Genomic DNA, 19,740 nt, shown 5'->3' with positions numbered 1-19,740 from the left:
ATCCTCAAGATAGGTAGGTACTCACTGTCATAGTATCATCATATTTATTGCCATCAAGAATTATGTATTTCTTGTGAATAACCATCTGTGTCTTATTATTCTATTTTGTACCTAGGTGTCAAACACTATGTCCAGGAAATAGAATGTGTGACTGATCATCATAGGATGTCAATTTGACTGAGCTAGGCTATACCTAACACTAGAAAAGCATCCTTCTCTGTGTATATCAGATACCTACAGAGATGATCAGCATGTAGATCAGCAAACTGAAGAGGAAGACCCAACCAATAGCTCATAGCCTGACTAGAATGCAAGTGAAAAAAAAAGAGGCATCTGGCTCACTGAAAAGCTCCATTCTGCTCGAGCAGGTACAACTTCTGCTGCAATCACCTGTGGACATTAGGTTCCACATTCTTCAAAATGAAGTGTTTTGTTTCGGAGACTTAGCTCTATGGCTTGGTTTATTGCTGCAGTAGAAATGAGGTGAATCACTCTGAGACAAACAAATACCAACTTTGGAGATTCCCTGGATATGTCCTGCCAGCCAGCTAGATTTTGCTCTGGCCTCTGCTTTTTCCATAGACTCTGGGTACGTAATTTATTTATGATTGCAGTGCTGTGATTTCCAGGTCCAGTGGTTTACTAAACAGCAGAGATACCACTTTATAACAAAATATTTGAATACATTCTTCCAGTGGCTATGTTCAGTCACCCCCAGCCACCCAAGACTCTCCCACTGGAGTCTCCCAGTTATCAGTGTTTAATGGCTAAAAACCCTTTAGAGTTCCTTAATCAGCAACGATACAGATAATTCATATTATTTCTCAGGGTATAGAGAGTTTTTCTGTTAGCTGGTCCTAAACACACTGTAATACTTTCATCCTCTTTCTGAATAGTTTCACCCTGTCTTGGTATGTTTGATGCTATAATATACCAAGTTATACTCAAATATTTCAAGGAAAGAGACACTATGATAACTACTATTAATTCAGGTTATCTTGTGGTAAAGTGCTATGTTGCTTAAATTGTTCTATTTTGACTGGTATTGTTATGTTGTTATGTCCTCTTTTATCTCAATCTTCCACCTTTTTTGAAAATTTATTTATTATTATTATTTTTTTAATTAAGGGAATTTTTTTTGTCTTTTCCCTTTTTATCGGTACCAGGGATCGAAGTCATGACTGCCTGCTTGCAAGGCAGGCACTTATGCTGCTGAGCTAAATCCCCAGCCCCTAGGGAAAAATTTTTTTTTAAAATTAGCAGGATATATTATAGTAACTTTTTTGATTTCCTATTAACTCAGTTTGAACCCCTGTATTGCTCTCACCATCTTGTTTTGACTGATTTTACTCTATTCTGTTTTGTTTGATAGTATCAAATTTGAGGGTACAGGTAACTACTTTGAAGGCAATAAGATGCACTATGATGCCCATCTGGTTTGACTATTATCTTCTTTTGAAGTTCAGTAATGTCTCCAATGTTTAGGTTTTATTGGTTTTGTTCTGCACTGTTTTGTTCATTTTTATTATACCTGATGATACAGGCAATTCTTTTTAAGGTAGCAAGAGGCATTATAGTAACCATTGTCAATTACCTTGTATCCTATTTTTACATCATGTACTATGTCCATCCTTTGTTTTGACTGACTGCTTTGTTTTGTCACATTTGGTTTTATTCTCTTCAAAAAAAAAAAAAAAAGAAAGAAAGAAAAGAAAGTAATAAGGACAGTGGGAGTAATAAAACCCAAAATGTGTAAATGTCATTGTAAAAAAGAGAGTAAAAGAAAGTGCTCTAAAGGACACAACTGCGTGTTTAGGTGTGTAAGATAGAAGACCATATTACTAAGTTTTTGTTGTATCATTGAACACAACTGTTTGCAGTCTCACTGTTTGAATGTCCACTTTATAGGCTTAATTTTGTAACTTGATCAACTATTTCTAAGATGACAATATGGAATCTATTAACTAGTGATTTCTGTTTATTTTTTTTGGAACTCTGTATTACTTGTACCCTTTTACTGTTTTTTTTCTTTAAATAAAAAAGAGTTTTTATTTAAAGAAACACTAAGAAATTATTTTGAAAACATACCAGTTCAGAATCAATAAGAGAATTTGGGAGATGTAAGTCAGAAGACACGAAGTAGTAGATATGTAGGAACAGTAGGTACCTACCATGTCACATAAGGAGGATATATCTTAACCCATTGATGCCAGAGACAGATTTTTTTTTTTTAAATTTTTGGATGCAATGCATATGTGTTATACAGAAAAACTGAAAGAACAAGAATTCGAAGATAAAACATTTCATTATATTCCATTGTTATGGATGCACCAAAGCTGTAGGTCTAGGCATTCAATGGCTAATAGTTGGCGAAGTTGAGATCTTGAATATTCTTGCCTCAAACACTATCACAACAAAAGCAATAACAGTGTGAAATGATAACACACGAGTTAGTTCAATTTAGTATCTCTATGTGTCCCTGTAAAATCACAGGCTCATAATGTGTTTCTTAAATAGGATCACACTGTATATCTTAGATATACACAGTAAAAATTATTTTTAAAAAATGGTACCATCGGGCCTGGGGATTTAGCTCAGCAGCATAAGCGCCTGCCTTGCAAGCAGGCAGTCGTGAGTTTGATCCCTGGTACCGATAAAAACGAAAAAGACAAAAAAAAAAAAAAAATGGTACCACAATGATGAAAGAAATTTTAGCTATACAGTAATTCTAAAAACACTGAAACTTAAAAAAGCAAAACTTTTAAAATTTAATTCTTACTAAAACATTAAATTAAAACTTAGGACATCACTACAACTGTTTTTCTTCCATATTAAATTTATGGATTATACTTAATTCTAAACTATGAACTACTTGAAGTCTCCACAGGCTATGCAAAAACTATTACTTTAGTAATGTTTTCAAATTCCAGCCATGAACTCTCAGAAGAATGCATGGCTTGCAAACTTAGCTGTAACAAGATCCTCCAAGTTTCAAGGACTGAGAGATTTATTAGTAGACAAATGTTGTCTCTTCAGTAGAAAACATAAAAGAAAAGTTGGAACAGCATTGGATTAGAGCAGAAATACCCCCTCATCACTGCAGCAAGTTGTAAATGATATATGAAATACCAAGTCCCCGACCAGCGCACAGGAAGAATATAAATATTGTTCCATAACCAATGCAGTGATGCGCTATTTGCTAAAACTTTCTTCTTAGGTGAACCCAGGAACAACTTACGTTACCCACAAATCCAAAGAAGAAATGAAACAAAATGAAAATATATTGCTTTACTGTATGCAAACATCTCCTTTCATTTTTCCTTAGTCCTAAAGGCATTATTTACATTACAGTATCTAAGTGTTAAGAAAATTTTCCAACAAACAATTAAATGTTAAAAACAAAAGAAATACCAAAATACATATATTAGTGTATAGACCCTGGCTTGATCCCCTTGTTTTTTTTTGAATTTTGACTTCTGCTATTTGATTGTACAGCTTTATAACTTCTCCAAGTGTTAATCTTTTTCTATTTAAACTCACTTGACTTTCATATATTAGTTAATTTTAATAAAAGTAGAAAATTTTTCCTTTATGAGAAAATACATGAAAATGTACAGTTTATGATAACATGTGAAATAAGTACAAATAATATTGTAAATTGACGTGTTTGAGTTAAAAGTATAGAAAAGCATAGTTTGCAGGTATCTGCAAACATGTTCTTGAGTATGAAGAATCAACTGTAGATTTAATCTGAAATTATAGTATGAGATTTTACTTCAGTCAGTTTCTTCAAATATATATTTATTATCTCATGAAAAATTACAAAATGTCAGATATACAGGTGAAGGAAAAAGCATATTAGTATTAGACAAGTATAACTGGTTTTATGTTTAAAATTAAGTTGCAGTTTGTCTTTTTTGCCTTGATTCTGTTATAGAGTTGCCTTAAGTAGTTATGGAATTTGATATTATCTTCTTCATATCTGGTCATCTTTCCTTTCTTAGATGCAGGTGAAAAGTCATCATAAATTGAAGCTTAAGTTCCACTATTTTCAAAAAAATAACTAATTTTTTTGGAAATTTTTAGAATCTTTTCCCAGTATGTAATTATGCATGAAGAAAAACAAACCACTAATGTGAATCAACTTCAAAATTATGTTTTCAAATGAAGTGACATTCCTACTTAAACAGGTTTATATGCACAAAAATTAGCTTATCACAAGAGGAAAATTAAGAATTTTCAAAAATCAAGTTTAATTCACTTACTAAGACTATAAACCAAAGAATGTGACAGATGCCAACAAAAATAGAAAATATATACCAGTATAAGTTTCATTTCCTATTAGGAAAACAAAATAAATAATGTTAGGTAACACCAGAGAGGAGAATGAGGCCAATTCATTTTGATCCTGTGGCAATACTTTGAAGCTTACTTTTAAGCTCATCTCTTTTACTTTTCCAGATGGTATGAAAAGCAATGTATGCAGAAAGCCACACAAGTGGGCATGGGAATATTTCATTTTCCCCACTAGAGTCATGATTTGGATCTTACCTTTTCTGAAAGCATCTTTAAAGAATTCTTCAAGCTGTCTGGAGAACGCTGGCTTGCTGAATTCAGCAGTAGGTCTGCATGGGTTGCTATAAGAGGTTGTAGTTGATTGATGTTGCTGAGCACTTCTTTTGCTTTCGCTGTGTTTTCAGGTGAATAGTAAATAAATTGGTATCCAGTGCTAGAGCAACATAGATAGCAGCATGTTACACAAAACCAGGAAGAATGTGCATCCTTCTTATCAGGTGGTCACTGCTAAACAGAAGTCCAAATGCCATTAATTCCAGTCGAACACCTAAGAACTGTTGTAAGGGAATTCCACAGTGTTCTAACAGGTTTTAAGTAAAGAGATCTGGGAAAAATAAATCTAATCTAGGTTGTGGATTTAGCTCAGTGGTAGGTCACTTGACAAGCAAAAAATTAAATAACAAAGAACAACAACAATGACAAAAGTCTAGTCTTTGCTCAACTATTTGGTAGATTCTATATGATTATATATATATATATATATATATATATATATATATATATCAGATATTAGTATTCAGAAGGATTAATATTATTATGAATTTGAGGCTGCATAGCACAGAAAGAAAAGTGTGAGCCTTTATATTCTAGGCAATCACAATAGAATATCTGGCTTGCCACTTATTATTTGGCCTTGGGACTAATTATCCAAACAATTCTAAGAGGTGGAAAAGGTTAGAGGTCATGACTGTAACATACTAAAATAGCACTTGGTATATGACAGGTGTTCTATAACTACTATCTATATTTTTACCCATGATACTGAGCAAGTGAGAGAAGAAGTGAATATTAGTAGTAGAGAAATGGGGAGAAAATAAATTAATTTCAAGTGGGCAAATGGCTACTTTTATTGAATATAAAGAGAACTTTTATAGCATTAATCAGCCATTATGTTATCACCACCTTTTGTGTTTCTTATGGTTTTCCATCTGTCCCGCAAAGAAGTTTAAAACTGATTGTTAATCAAATTGGATTGCCATGATTATTATCTAAAATTGATCAAAATGCTACAGGAGTTGAGATTCCTTGAAGCAAAGGAATCTTTGGCCAGTTTCATGAGGAAAGACAGATGGGGGAATTCCTGTAGATCCTGTAGAGAAAGGAATAGAATAAAGAAATGCCATAGGAAGGTGGAGTGGAGGGGTGAGGAGGCATGTGTGGTGCATTCACTTGCTTGGTGTGAGATCATCCTTTGTATCTGCCAAGGTGGCTTTTCCCAATACCTTGTAACCTAGCCTAGGTAAATGCCTTGGAGGTGCTGAGTATATACTGAATATTACTAAATATTTCCCTTGCAGTTGATAGCTCAAAATTTTCAGTTCTCACAATTCCACTTCTCATTTTGAAAAATTAAGAAATCAATAAAACAATTGTATCTGAAATTCATTGTTTCTCCCGCTTTTAGGAAAAATCAGAATCTTTAAGGAAATGATATTTTAACTGCAAACATACAATAAATAATTCTCTTATTTCACCAGAATTTTTTAAAATGATGATTAAAAGGAAAGTCATTGGATGCTTGAGCTATTCAGAAGAAATGAAAGAAGTCAGTGACTGTGACAGGATGAAAACTAAGGAATGTACGGCTGGGTTCTGACACTCATACAGGTTTTCTCTCAATTCTTACCTGTAGATTTTTAAATTTAATGCAGATTAAGGAAAGTGACAAATAACAGTTGAGAAGGGAAGAACGAAAAAGGATAATCCCAGTGTATGACTTTTATCTATTTCTAGTTCTGTTAGGACTGAAAGCTACAGAACGAAAATCATTAACTATTCCTGATACTCAGGCTACAAAGTTCAATCTCCCATGGTCTTTTATAATTTGAAGAACCTGATGTCGTTTTTCCAAAGAAAGCAATTGTCTGAATATTCTAATGTGCCCTTGGGTGCCAGGTGGGGTGGTGACATTAGGTACCCCAGGGGGCTCTGACAGCTGAGAAGAGCTCTGGCTACAGAGCTAACACACAAAGCCACCTATGCTAGATGCTCCTGACCCTCTCTGCTAGCCTGCTCCTCTGTCAATCAGTTGTTTGCTTCCTGGTGTGGTCTTATGGGTATTCACAGGTCCCCAACTGTTCAGTCCCTGGAAACGAAGAGCACTCAAGTTCCTGGGACTTTTAACTTTCTCTTCATTTGCCTCCTCATCTTGAGTTACGTTTGTTGCTTCTGGCCTCTCATGGACTTGCTCTGACTCATCCTTTTTGACCCTTTCCTCTATTGGCTTCTGAAAGGGTTTTGGCCCAGACAGGACACTGTAGCTGGTGAAGCCTTAGAGGTGGAACCAAGGAGCTCCCATCTCCCCCACCCTGAGGAATTTACCTGTGACTCCATCTTCCCTGCCCCCTAGGAATTTACCTATGGTGCCAAACCAAGACCAATGGGCTACCTGTGCACCCTTGATGCCCCTTTAGGTTCCACCCCAAACCGAGGCTACTTACATATCCCCCAAGCCACGTGTCCGCCAGAGAGAAAGCTGACTCCAGTGGTCGGGGATTTTGGTTTTCTCTCTCCGTGTTCTCAGAATAAAGGCCTCTTCTGTTTTATACTTCTAATCTTTTGGATATAATCTTATCAGCTTCTTTCTTTATTTCTATTGTTCTTTCTTGGCAATTCAAGACTACTTTATTCATGAGTATTATCTATCTTCATCCTCTTTTCTGTGCACTTCTTACACTGCAAATACCCTTAGCAACTCCCTTCCATTTAATTCTACAGTCTATATTTTCAAGATTTCTTTCTAACATGTTCTTTTCGTGTGTCCACACTGGTGGTTCTCAAATATGAGCAGGCACCAGCTTCACCTAGGAATGAGGACAGGGCTTACGTGTTTATTTTGAACAAAATGATGACTTGGCAATGCCTAGAGATTTTGTGTCAGTCAGCTGTAGCACCTGCAGTAAGTCATCAGGAGGTCTTGATGCGTGTAAACAAGGACCCAGTGTTAGAGACACCTGCTGTTACTGTTTGGAATCTGAGCTGTCCTCTCATCTCTGGAGCATGCCACACAATGACTCTGACAAAAGAAGCTACGCTCATTTTATTAATGTAATTCAAAAAGCTACTTTTACTTTCTATCTTTATAACCTACACAAGTTGCTCTGGTTCACTGCTCTCCTCACATGGCCTACCATGCCTTCCTCCTTTTCATCCCAGTGGATTCCCTCTCCCAGAGCGGTCTTCAGACGCCAGCATAGGGCGTAACTCAATTTGATCAGTGACTTAGCAGGCATCAGTATTTCTGGTCATGTCTTTTAATGACAAACATTATAGCTAGCGAGAATTAAAGATTCATTTTCCACAATTAAAGTCAATGTTGGTGTCCAGAAAGAAATAGAATTGCATGGAAGAAAATATTGCCACCTACAAAATAATTTTAAGGACACATAAATCCCATGTACCATTAACTGCCTTAAGTCTTTAAACATGTCATATATTTTAACAATTATAGCTCTTTAAATGGGTAGTCATAAATATAATTTAATTATCTAGATAAAAAGAACATAACTAAACCCTATTTGATAATGGTCTGAAATTTAAACTCAGTCCAAACACTTAAGTCAACAATCAATCAGATATAACTGGAGAAAAAGAGAAAATATTTCATTGGATAAAAAGTACTTTGAAAGATACAAGATGAACAAATAATTATGAATAAGGCTCAAATTCAAATTATTTTTTCTATTGGTTAAACATTGAATTAAGTAAGAGTTTATATCTTAACTTAGAATATATATTTATTTAAAAATGTTAATAAGTTTAATATCAACCCTAGCACAAGTACAAGTCACACATCCATGTTTTTGTGTATATGTAGTAAAGCTAGGAGCATTTTATTCTGAAAATGTAAATTCAGATAAAGCACATTATAAAATAAAATCCATGTTCATAAATTATTTCTAACTAAAATCCAAGTGAAATGAGAACCTACACATTCTTGAGCATGTAAGCTACCTCAGTCCCTTTTTTCTGGTCTTCTTATTCTCTACCACTAGTGTTGGCATGCTCCAGGCCCTCCTCCCTGGAACTCCTGCCTTCTTATCCTACACAGACCTTCTAGTGAAGCTTATGCATTTAATCTTGTGTAAATGCCTCACACTTCTTCTTCACAAATGCCCACCTCTAGCCTGGACATTTTGTTTGAATGCCAGTGACAACAAAAGTTGACCCTTGACACCTGTGACTTAATAGCTCTCAAACTGCTCCCATTGGGCTTTCCATTATCAACCTCCAGCTCTACTGCACTATTCTTTTGTGCATGACATCCTCACTTAAAGACCCTATTCTTCCTTTCTGTCATTCAGTTTTTCAGAAAATCCTGAAAAATATATCCCAAACTACCCATTTGTTTCCAAGTTCATAGCAGTCATCCCAGAGCATGCTACCATCATTTTTTTCAAACATGATTATAATAATAACCTACAAACTGGTATTCCCAACTCTATCCCTACATCTATGGGGGGTACATAGTACCGCAAGGCATTGGAATTCTTTAGGGTTTGAAGGAGACAGTCAAGAAGCAAGAAATAAAATGAATCTTCTTAGCTCTCTGACCATACACTGGTTATTTACTTGCCTGTCTCCTCCTTTTCTCTCCCTATATACTAATTTACTCATTTCATAAGTCATTTGCATAACCAAACTGCAGTTCTGGGCAGTGGAGATATGGGAAAAAATAGATAACAGATGAATACACAAGAAGGAACAAATGGAAGGGAGAGAGGGGAAGAGCAGCTGGGGCCAAGAGAATGGGAGTTAGTGAGTTTAAGAGAACATGTTTCAGAGGAGTGTATTTCTACCTCTGCAGCACAGTTAAATCTCCAGAGAGAAATCCAGTGACAAATATATCTACTTATTTTTTCCCAAATCACTTGCAAAGAGCAGTCTCTCTTATCAGAAAGACACTCATGCTTTCACTTCTAACTAAAAAGAAAACCAGGTGGTTAATAAATGAAAATTGGCACCTCACCACACTTGAATATAGCCTTCTGGTTTCACAGGGTTTAACAACATGTTTCATGAAATTGCAGAAGGTAAAATCATACCTTTGTATCTCTCCACGCATCCTTGCAATTGTCTGTTAGAAATGGGGCTTTGAATAAAGAAATAAGTGGAAAGTGATATTTGTTTTACTTACTTCCTATGAGTTTCACTTATAAATTAAATGAGTAATGTGATGTATGCTAAAATGGATGCTGATTTTAAAAACTATTCTTGTTAAAAATATCTTGGTTTCAGTGTCTTAATCAAAGCCTGCTTCTGTCATTTATTATTTCTGTGGGAAGTGAAGCTAATTAAGCGAGGAAAAAAATCTTAGTGTTCATTTCTGCTCAGTTTGTCCCTTATAGAAACATATTTGTGAGTTCTGATTATAGCAGTCTTTTAGTTTTTACCTGCAATTCTTAACCAGTAAGACCCTTCTACTCTCCATATATAGATCTCCTACTCTTGCTCTAATAAAAGTGCATTTCAGATATTATTACATGACTTTTTTATTGAGGATTGAACTCACGACCTTGCACTTGCCAGGCAGGTGCTTATGCCATTGAGCTAAATCCCCAGATTATTATACGACTTTTAAATAAACAAAGTTCAACCATGTTTCTCCACTTCCCATGGCCTGTTTCACTGTCCTGAGCATATCTGCTGTGGTTTTCCTTCCCAACTCTCAAGAGTTAAGTCCACTGCATCTGTACTTCATTTGGATTCTGGAATTTTCAGGCACTTTACTACCAAAGTGTGATGGGCTAATACCCAAACCAGGTCCATTGAATTCCTCCAATCTCAAAAACTTCTCTGTTCTATCTTGGACTTTATATCCTCATGTGTATAAGCAAGGAATAAAATTCGGTGCAAGTACTGAAACCATTTCCAAATATACTGGGTACATAACTGTTACCTTGATAGCAAAAAGGCATTTCCCATTGACTTTCTGGGGTGATGAAAACACATTAAAATATTATTGTGAGGATGACTAAACAACTCTGTAAATTTATTAAAACTCACTGAGTTGTAACCCATAATAGATCATTTTATGATAGACAAATTATAATGCAAGGCATCTCGTTTCAAAAAAACAGAACAAATGTTCCTAGCATATGATACCTTAAACATGGTGATCATGATTCAGGGGAAAGAATAAAAGAAAACAGAAGGCACAGCTATGAACTATTTAACTGTTTCCTGTGGTAAAAGTTGATGATACTTTAAGATGGTCTTTAGTGAAGTTAGTAATTTATTCTTTATAGTTGGCCCTGGTAGTACAAGTATCTTTGTTTCTATGCGGTTACAATAGGTAATAATTTTGGGTCCATACAATAGTTTTGCAAATATACTAACTGTATTGTATTATTTAATCTTGATAAGAACTTTACATTACTTACTCTTTATTAAAAATTCTTGATGAAGAAATATTATTTTATTATGTGGATATAGAAATTGAAGCTTGGGTGATTTGACCCATACAGCATATGTTGTAGAACCAGGGTTAAATCTCAGATCTTTATTAATAATCAGTTTGAACTTCTAATTATGTTTTCTTAACTCTTAGTTATAGAATTGAACATTGTATATTTGATTAAAGTAATGCCATAACTAAGTAGTGAAACATCTTTAATAATACCATAGTGGATTATAGCACATAAGCATTAAAATAAACTATAACTGAAGTTTTCATCTTCTTAATTAAAACAATGTTTATTAGATAAAATGTATTACTTGATTTTAAAACGTAATATGTACTAATAGGAAGAATAAAGATTAATGGAAAAAGATAACATTATTGATTAAGGGTATATATTGGGTATATTGATTAAGGGTATATGTTGTGCTGAACATCTATCTTCCAACTGAAAGAAGGTGAAAAAATGTGGAGGAAGAACTTGAGACTAAAGATAGAAATCTAATTTTCTAGATTTTTGCCTCTGTCATTCCATGTATGGCCCATCTGATCATTCATCCTCAGTAACAAAACTATCAGTGAAATTTTTGGTGTCTGAGATTCCTTATACGTTATAAAATTTAGAAGCCACTTCAAGGAAGAAAGCAGCACAAATGAAATGAATTGATTTTGTTTTCCAAACTTTCTTAATGAATAAAGATGACTAACCTTAGATTAAGAAGGCAAAAGGAAAAAATGCTTTGTCTCCTCTATTCCATTTCCCAGGTATCTTGGCATTTATCCATATAGAGCAGAAGGTTATGAGACCTCCAACCCTGGCCAGTCTCCTTCAAGCTCCCATCTATCTGGATTTGAATCATGCTGAATGTTTGCTTAAACACCCACCTCCATCATTAGCCATTTCCCCTCGCCATTACTGCTATAAGAATCTGGTTGTTTTCTTTTCTTTGGTTTTTTCCATGCCATCAACAGAAATATGCAAATATGATCATGTCACCACTCAGACATAAACTTGGCCATATCATCACCTTCCTGATGGGAAGAGCTGCCAGGACCCAATGTAGCAGAAAGGGTGCTTGGGATCAGGCCTTGGTTCTCTGCTCAGTCTCCTGCCCTGTCATGGTTTATGTCGGAGGCCCCCAGGCCTCATGAGTTTGCATTGTGTATTTGTGATTGGTTCACTATCTAGCCCTTGGATTGATGGTGTCAGTGCTACACCCGCCTAGGGGTGGAGCCAGCATACAGTAATGGAAGAAGAAGGTGTGTCTCTCTCTGGTTTCTGCCTTGCTATTTGCAGCCACCATGAACTCTGGCCCGCCATGCCACTCTGCCTTAGAGCCAAGTGAGTATGGACTGAAATCTCCAAAAACCGTAAGAAATAAATCTTTCCTTTCCCAACTTTGGGCATCAGGTATTTTGTCTCAGCAACTAGTAAAAAAGTAACTAAGACATGCCCTTTCCTGCTCACCCACATATACTCAGCTGCTCTGTGTTTCCAGAATTTATGAGCCACTGTGCAATGCAGTGAATGGCAGTGCTATATATCTGATGAACTACACAGAAACAGACATTTTGTTCCTACCTCCTGCTCCTATTAAATATGCAAAATCAAACAATTGCCAAGCCCTCCTAAATGAGTCTGCAGTCTATCTCCATTCTGTCTGTGCTAACACTGAAGTGAAGTCACTTTCTCGTTTGATGGTGACACGGCAATACCACTTTATCAATGCAAGCCCCTTAGCAGGACATCGAATCATTCAGTGTAATAAAGATTTTGCAGTAACACTACCTCATACTATGTAAGCCAATTGTGTGATTTTTCTCCATGACTTAAGTACCATCTATACATGTTAAAGTCAGTACTAAAAATATTAATAATTTTGAAAAAAATGAGTTCTATAGATTTCATTCTCAAATCTCTGAAATATGTGTCCTGATAATTACCTTAGGAGACTTTTGTTTTTGCTTTCCCTTCCTTTGGGACAATCATATTAAGTATTTAGAGCTTTACACCTATTCTGGAAATTACTTAGTATTTAACCTGAGTATGTAAGCTCAGCTTTGGATTCCATGTCTACGAATAGAGATGAGTCAAGGTATCATGGTTTAACCCAGGTGCATCCAAGCTGAGGCCTGGGGGACACCTGGGGCCCTGGAGAGCTTATAACATGGCCCCACATGAGTGTACACTTCAAACATTATTATAAGATTTTATTGGTACTTTTCATGACTTGACTGCCTAATATTCAAGCATGGAGTGCACAGGTGATAAGGTATTGCTTGGGGTTGGGATGGAGCAATGCAACAGCACCCCTGCCTTCTGTGTCCCTCTGTAGTCATGGCAAATGGAAGCCAGGTGCATCAAATGTTGCAAGTGCTCATGCCACGAAATGAGTAAAGTGCAGAGATTACTGGTCAGAGTATTTTAACCTACCTCCACGTTTGTGTGTATGTGTGTGCTTGTGGAGAGAAGGGTTCCTTGTTATTAAGCATGTAAATGAGTTTCCTATTTAATTACTAAACATGGACTGATACTGTAATTTAGGAAGTTAAAATGTAAGAAAACGAGTAAAGGAGATTTTATTAGTTATCTAAATTAACTGTGTTATACATTTTGCATGCAGTTCAAGACAGTTTCTCTCCTCAATGCAACCTAGCAAAGCCAGGTTTTTGGTTTGAAGTGAAGGAGAAATGTAACTCTTGACTTAAAAGAAGTCCCCCAACTATGTTATCTTTGCACATTTATTTTTTTAAAAATAAGCATAAGGAAAAGCTTCTTTCTATAATTTGCTTATTAGATTTAACTTTTAAATCCTGCTCTTCTACTCAACTTGTTCTTTTGATCTCTCCATGTATTCAAAAACCAGAGTCATCTTAAATGCTGTGTGAAATTAAAACATTGAATTGCAAATTCAAACTATTCAAATGATTTTCCTGCGAGACTGTGATGATTTGTTTACTTAAAAAAAACTTTGCTTAAAAAAAAAATCCAAAGATTTTTAACTGTGCTTTTCAGCAGTGCAACTATAGCAACAATATATCAATATATAGGAGAAATCACCTATAGCACATCAGTATCAGCATACAGTACAAATAAGCACACCATGCAAGGGTGAGTTCAGGGCTTTATGAATCTCACAATTCAAACAGCTGTATGTTTTCTTTTCAGACATGACTGCCTTCACCAAATTTAGTACTACTATAAATTTTAGAATCATTTAGCAAATATATTTTCATTTGCAATTAAGTTATTTATTTTTAAAGCAAAGATTTTCTCTTTCAAAATTCTGGCCTGCCACACAGTACTCTTTTCAACACACACACACACACACACACACACACACACACACACACACACACTCAGTGCTTTCTGAGTAAGATTCAGATCATGCTCGGTCTCACAAGCTCTTGGGTTGGTTGTTGGAAGCAGGTCACCAGTTTTTACATGTTATAGTCACCATGGCACTACTAATATTGAATCAGATATTAACTTGCCTACATTTTAAAATAAAAGTTGTCACTTCTTTCAGCACAGGTAAAAGTACATTTTCTCTCTGGAGGGGGGGCAAGTCAATACTCCCATTCTAATACTAAGAAATGGTTATTTAAAAAACCTACAAAGCATTTTCTACACATGGCTGTTTCTAATTCCTAATTCCATGAATATCGATCCATGACTTTATTCGAACATGCCAGCATCTTCAGACAGGTCTTTTTTGTTGTACCCTCTAACTGCCAGGGCCCTCAGTCTTTGCCCTGTGTTCACTCACTCACCCTCAGTAACTTTACTCTTGAAGCACATGCTTCTCAAATTAGTTCTCATGGCACTGTGGGTAAAACGGGCAGGCATAATCCCTGCTTTCAAAGTACCTCTCTAGAGTGTTGCTTGAACACCTGAAGCTCGAGGAGGCAGAGTCAGGGCAGACTTCCAGCAGAACTAAATTCTAAATACAACTGAAAAGGTTCTCTCTGGTTCACTATGAGGTGAGAGGAAGAAATGACAGCGGAGGAGGCTACAGATTAAGCTGGAGACAAAAGCAGAGCCAAATTGAACATGAGTACAGGACTCTGATGGATCAGAGCTTTTGCTTTGCTTGGGTTCAGTTATCTATGCCCAATTGTGGTTAAAAAAATATTAAGTGGAAAATTCCAGAAGTAAAAGGAAAATCATAAATTTTAAACTGTGTGCTGTTCTAAGCAGCGATGAAATCATGTCCTGCCCCATTTTGTCGTGCGTGCATGTGAAGCCTCCCTTGTTCAGTGCATCCTTGCTGTGTGTGTGACCTGAGCATGGGCATTTCAAACCACCTCATCTTGTGTACCACTTTGAGTGCCATTATATTTCAGGGCTGATGTTCAAGTAAAACCTACTAACTCTCTAGGACTTAATAATGGCCGCAAAGTATTGGAGTGTTTTGCTATAATTACTCTATGTTATTGTAGATAAACTCTTACTTGTTCATAATGTATAAATTAAATATATCATAGGTAAAGATGTCTATATAAAATAGGGTAGGGTATGGTATTATGTATGATTTCAGAAAATCACTGGGAGTCTTGGAATATATTCTCTGTCTATAAAGGAGGATTTATATACATTATGCAAGATAGAGATAAGATACATTTAAATTATGAAATCACAAATTAGGAATGCCCTTTAGAAATATTACTCTGGCCAAAATGAGGAAATGGGTTGGACAAGAACCAGCCTGCAAGGAAGAAAAGTGATTCAGACAGCTGGCAGCGGAATACTTAGGAGATACGTTCCAGGAGTTAGGGTTTTCATGTTTTAATTTTTCAATATTCATTTTCTATTTTATAGGAAGATAAAATTTACATAACAAACTACTAAGTAAATAATAATAGTTATTACACTATGTCTCATTATCTTCAAATTATTTACTCAGTATTAGACAGAAAAATCAAAATATTCCTAAAAATAGAAACAAGTAAACTTTATTTTCAATGAAGTAAGTTGAACTATTAGTATGAATGAGACAAATTAGTATACATGAGGTTAGAATTACTTTATCCTGTAATTCATTATTGAAAGGTTTCTAGAGAAATAAATGAGGATAAAATCCTCTTCTTTCTTTTCTGTCTGTCTGTCTCTCACTCTCTTTTCTAGTTGAAGTAGAAGGAAAGGAGATAAAATTGTCAAGAATTTCTAGATTTCTAAATGGAATACCTTAGTGGTGGTGATGCTTTTTATTAAGAAACAGGAACAATATGAGGGTCAAAGGTTGAATAAGGTTTCATAAGTTCACTTTCAGATATATGGAAATAGAAGTAAGATATACTAGGAAAAAAGCAACGTGTAAGGTGCCTGGAAGTGTACCCCGTCCTTATGAGTCCTTATTGCCATGCCTGACCTAACATCAGGATAGTGCCTACAACTCAATATTCCAGACAGTGTGGGAAATTTATGCATATTAATACAATTCTACAGAGGAGTAAGTTGCAGCATCTCTAAAACTTAGCTACCTCATTACTGAGAAACTCTACTTGTAAGAATTTATCAAGGAGAAATATAAATTTGCTGAGACATATGAATAAAAATATGTCTTGCAAGTATAAGTGGTCATAACAAAAAGTTAGAAATAATCTAAGCTACCAGCAGTAGCATATTAGTTAATTACTTACATTCAAGTAATAAACTTCTATACAGATTTTAGAAAAATACAAGCTTTATATGCCCTGAATTGAGAAGCTGTCATAATATTTTGAACTATATTTATGTATCTACATAAGTGCTAACATCACATTTATGTGTTTTACATAAAGAGTAACAAACATTAGTAAGTCCTCTCTGGGTGTCAATAGAGTAATAAATACTTGATATATATTTACTCTTCACATTTGCAGAAGAGTATTTTAGGGTGAACAGTGCTACTTCTACTTTACAAGAAGTAAAAAGTAAGGTACAGAAAGGCAAGGTGATCTGACTAAGGCATGAAGCAAGCAAGTATTTGCGCAAGAAGTGAAACCTGGGCAGGTGATGGAGTTTATGAGTTGTCTGGGATGAAAGTCTCTGCTTGCTTCAGAATTAAGTCTAGAAAAATTAGATGGAGTGATAGAAAATCAAGAATATTATACCCTCATGACTTGAATTTGTGAAATAGGAAGAACAGCTACTATAAACTTGACTTGACAGTTCTAGAAGAAATGTTTTGGCAAAGTACATTAAACTGCTCAGATCAGTTTGTTTCTGCAAAAGAAGCTTGGAAAGGTTGGCTTCCATCTGTATTTGGTTATTTTTTTTGAATTTTCATGCTACAAGCAAGTTTCATACTTATGGACAACTAAGAAAAGAACAAAGAAAAAAGCTACATTATAAATTCATTAGGGTCATATGCAATTTAGCAAAAATCCTTCCATCAACTTGCACCCTACTGGGCTGGGAATATAGCATAGTGGTACAGCAGATGCCTGGCAAGTGTGAGGTCCTGAATTCAATTACCAGTACAGAAAGAAAAAAAAGGTTGTACCACATGTTCAATGCTTTGTAAGCCTCAGTTTCACTCTGTACAGCATGGCCAAATCTCATGAGGTTATTCAATTAAAAACATTTATTTCCCTATCCCAAGCTGTAGGTGAGAGATACAACTCATTTCTTCTTGAAGACATGGTGTTATTTATAAAGAGCTGCATACAAAAATGTCTTCTTGGAGAGGAAAAGAATGGTGCACAGATTTGGCAAACCTCACTACTGTTTGCTAAAATAAGAACTAAACTTGAAGCCACAAGTGGCCAACGGGAGCCAACTCTCAGGAGGAAGAAAATATATCCCCAAGGAATCAAATTATAATCAACACAAAAATTAAATTGCCATCTCCTTCAAAATGTCATAGCACAATTGGACATGGTTCAAAACAGAAAAAAAAAACGAAGAAATATCAGAGATTTTAAATTTATTTTTATTTCCATTATGCCTATGTGATTTAATTATACCAGTTTTAAAAAATGTTATGACAGAAAGTATTCTTTTGAAAGGAAAACAAAATCTGTATATGAAAGCAAATGTGAGATGCATTTTAGCTTTGACTCTGAGATTGATATTTTTCAATTAGCAATAACCGCACCTCTGATAAACCTCATTGGCTATGACACTGCTGCTGCACAAAGCTAGAGACTGATATTTTTAAGCGGCTTAGCTGTGGTATATTGGATATGGCTTCCAAAGAGACACAAATACATGGTTTTAAAAGTAAAGAATATTGTGTTTATGTTAAATAAAACACATCTTTCAAGAATTATTTACATGGGCACTTTTGCAATTTTGAATCTATAATAGGAAAAGCGTATAGTTATAGATTATATGTGCAAAAAAGACTGAAAGAGGATATACCAATATGCTGCCAGTAACTGTTATGCTGGGGAGAAAGGTTAGGGATGCTTTTAATTTCTTCCTACATTTCTATAGAAATTTGAAATATATCCATAAAATCATTATAATATTTATGATTAAAAGATCAAATATTAATTTTAAAGTATAGGTGACAATGCCTATGGATTCATACAAAATACTAAGCAGAATTAGCATCTCAGACTCCAAGTGGCTCTATCAATGAGTTATAAGACCACTGTGTGTGAGCAATACACCAACTGAGAGACAGAAAAAGACCTCCAACTAAGGAGAATAATATTTTCTTTGCCCCAATCACATCACATTTCCATTTGAATTGTACTTATTTATATAAAAATGATAAGAAAATTTATATCTGAGCATAGAAGCAAAAGGTTTCAAAACAAGTACTTCTGCTACTAACTAGTTTATCTGTACTACAGTAGGCATAGAGAAGAGTTAGAAAAGCTTCTCAACATTTTGTGTAGACTACTAAAAACCTTTATTTATATTTTGTCTCCATCAGGCTACATAGTGGTTAGTGATTCTGTCTGCAAAACTCATTTCAAAGGTAGCAGTAGAAGTTTTGTATCCAGTTCCCCTGTTTCAGATTTATTCCATTCCTGTTAATTGTAAGCCACAGGCAGGTTCTCTGAGAGAGAAAGAACCAGCCTGTGGCTTACAGTTTCCTCTTTTTGCCCAAGAAGCCTCCTAATAATAATAGAGAATGAGGAAATAATCTACTTGCATGCTGTCTTCCAATCATGAGGAAATTTTTCAGTTCCAGAGTTTTTTCTCTTGTGAGTATAAAATCACTGATCTCACGGAGGGTAAGACTTAACTCTATGTGTAACTTTTAGCTATGTCTTGAGTTCTTGAGTTCTCCTTAATCACCAAGATGATGATAGCACAAGGTAGAACCTTGATTTAGAAGGTGATTAGTGTGGGAGAGTTTTACCCCTATGAATGAGATGTTCCTGTGAGTGAAGATTCAGAGGACTGCCTTGTCCTGCCACTAGATGAGAAATAAGCCTTCACCACACTCTCAATCTCTTAGCATGTTGCTCTTGGATTTTCCAGCCTCCAGAACTGTAAGCAATAAAATTCTGTGGTTTATAAATGACCTAGCTAAAGTATGCTGTTACAGACACAGCAAGAACAGATTAAAACACTGTTTTACTTTCTGCATAAGATTCTCTCAAATTCTAATATGGCCCACAATTTTTGTAACTTTAAGTAGAACCTAAAACATTCCTATTGGTGGAATTTTAGTTCTTCTTCCTTAAGACTGATTTTTTTTTCACTTTGACTTGAAATTGGTGGGTAACTAATATTGGTTTTGGGATCTGTAGCATGGGTGGTAGTGGGATACTGGGGTAATCAGTCAGCCAGGCATTTAACCCTGAAATCACTCGCTGGC

General features: G+C 35.4%; 1 protein-coding gene and 1 non-coding gene across 8 annotated transcripts in view; both read right to left on the bottom strand.

The window, feature by feature from the left end:
- The window catches only part of Inpp4b (inositol polyphosphate-4-phosphatase type II B), a 765,962-nt gene that overhangs the window by 176,308 nt on the left and 569,914 nt on the right, over nt 1–19,740 (bottom strand). For all 7 annotated transcript variants that reach the window (XM_063260829.1, XM_063260831.1, XM_063260834.1 and 4 more), the window contains one exon: nt 4,552–4,729. In XM_063260829.1, coding sequence (XP_063116899.1) covers nt 4,552–4,729 — 178 coding nt within the window. The remainder of the gene's footprint in view (nt 1–4,551; nt 4,730–19,740) is intronic.
- On the bottom strand, nt 17,958–18,102 carry LOC111753642 (U4 spliceosomal RNA). The gene has a single exon (XR_002788431.2). It is a non-coding gene; the product is annotated as a U4 spliceosomal RNA (small nuclear RNA).

This window comes from Cavia porcellus, unplaced genomic scaffold (assembly GCF_034190915.1).
Source record: "Cavia porcellus strain 051 isolate PalLab524CR breed Dunkin Hartley unplaced genomic scaffold, mCavPor4.1 scaffold_14, whole genome shotgun sequence".
In the NCBI taxonomy this organism is placed as follows: Eukaryota; Metazoa; Chordata; class Mammalia; order Rodentia; family Caviidae; genus Cavia; species Cavia porcellus.
Note: the sequence above shows the minus strand (reverse complement) of the source record. Positions and strands in the feature narration are given on the sequence as shown.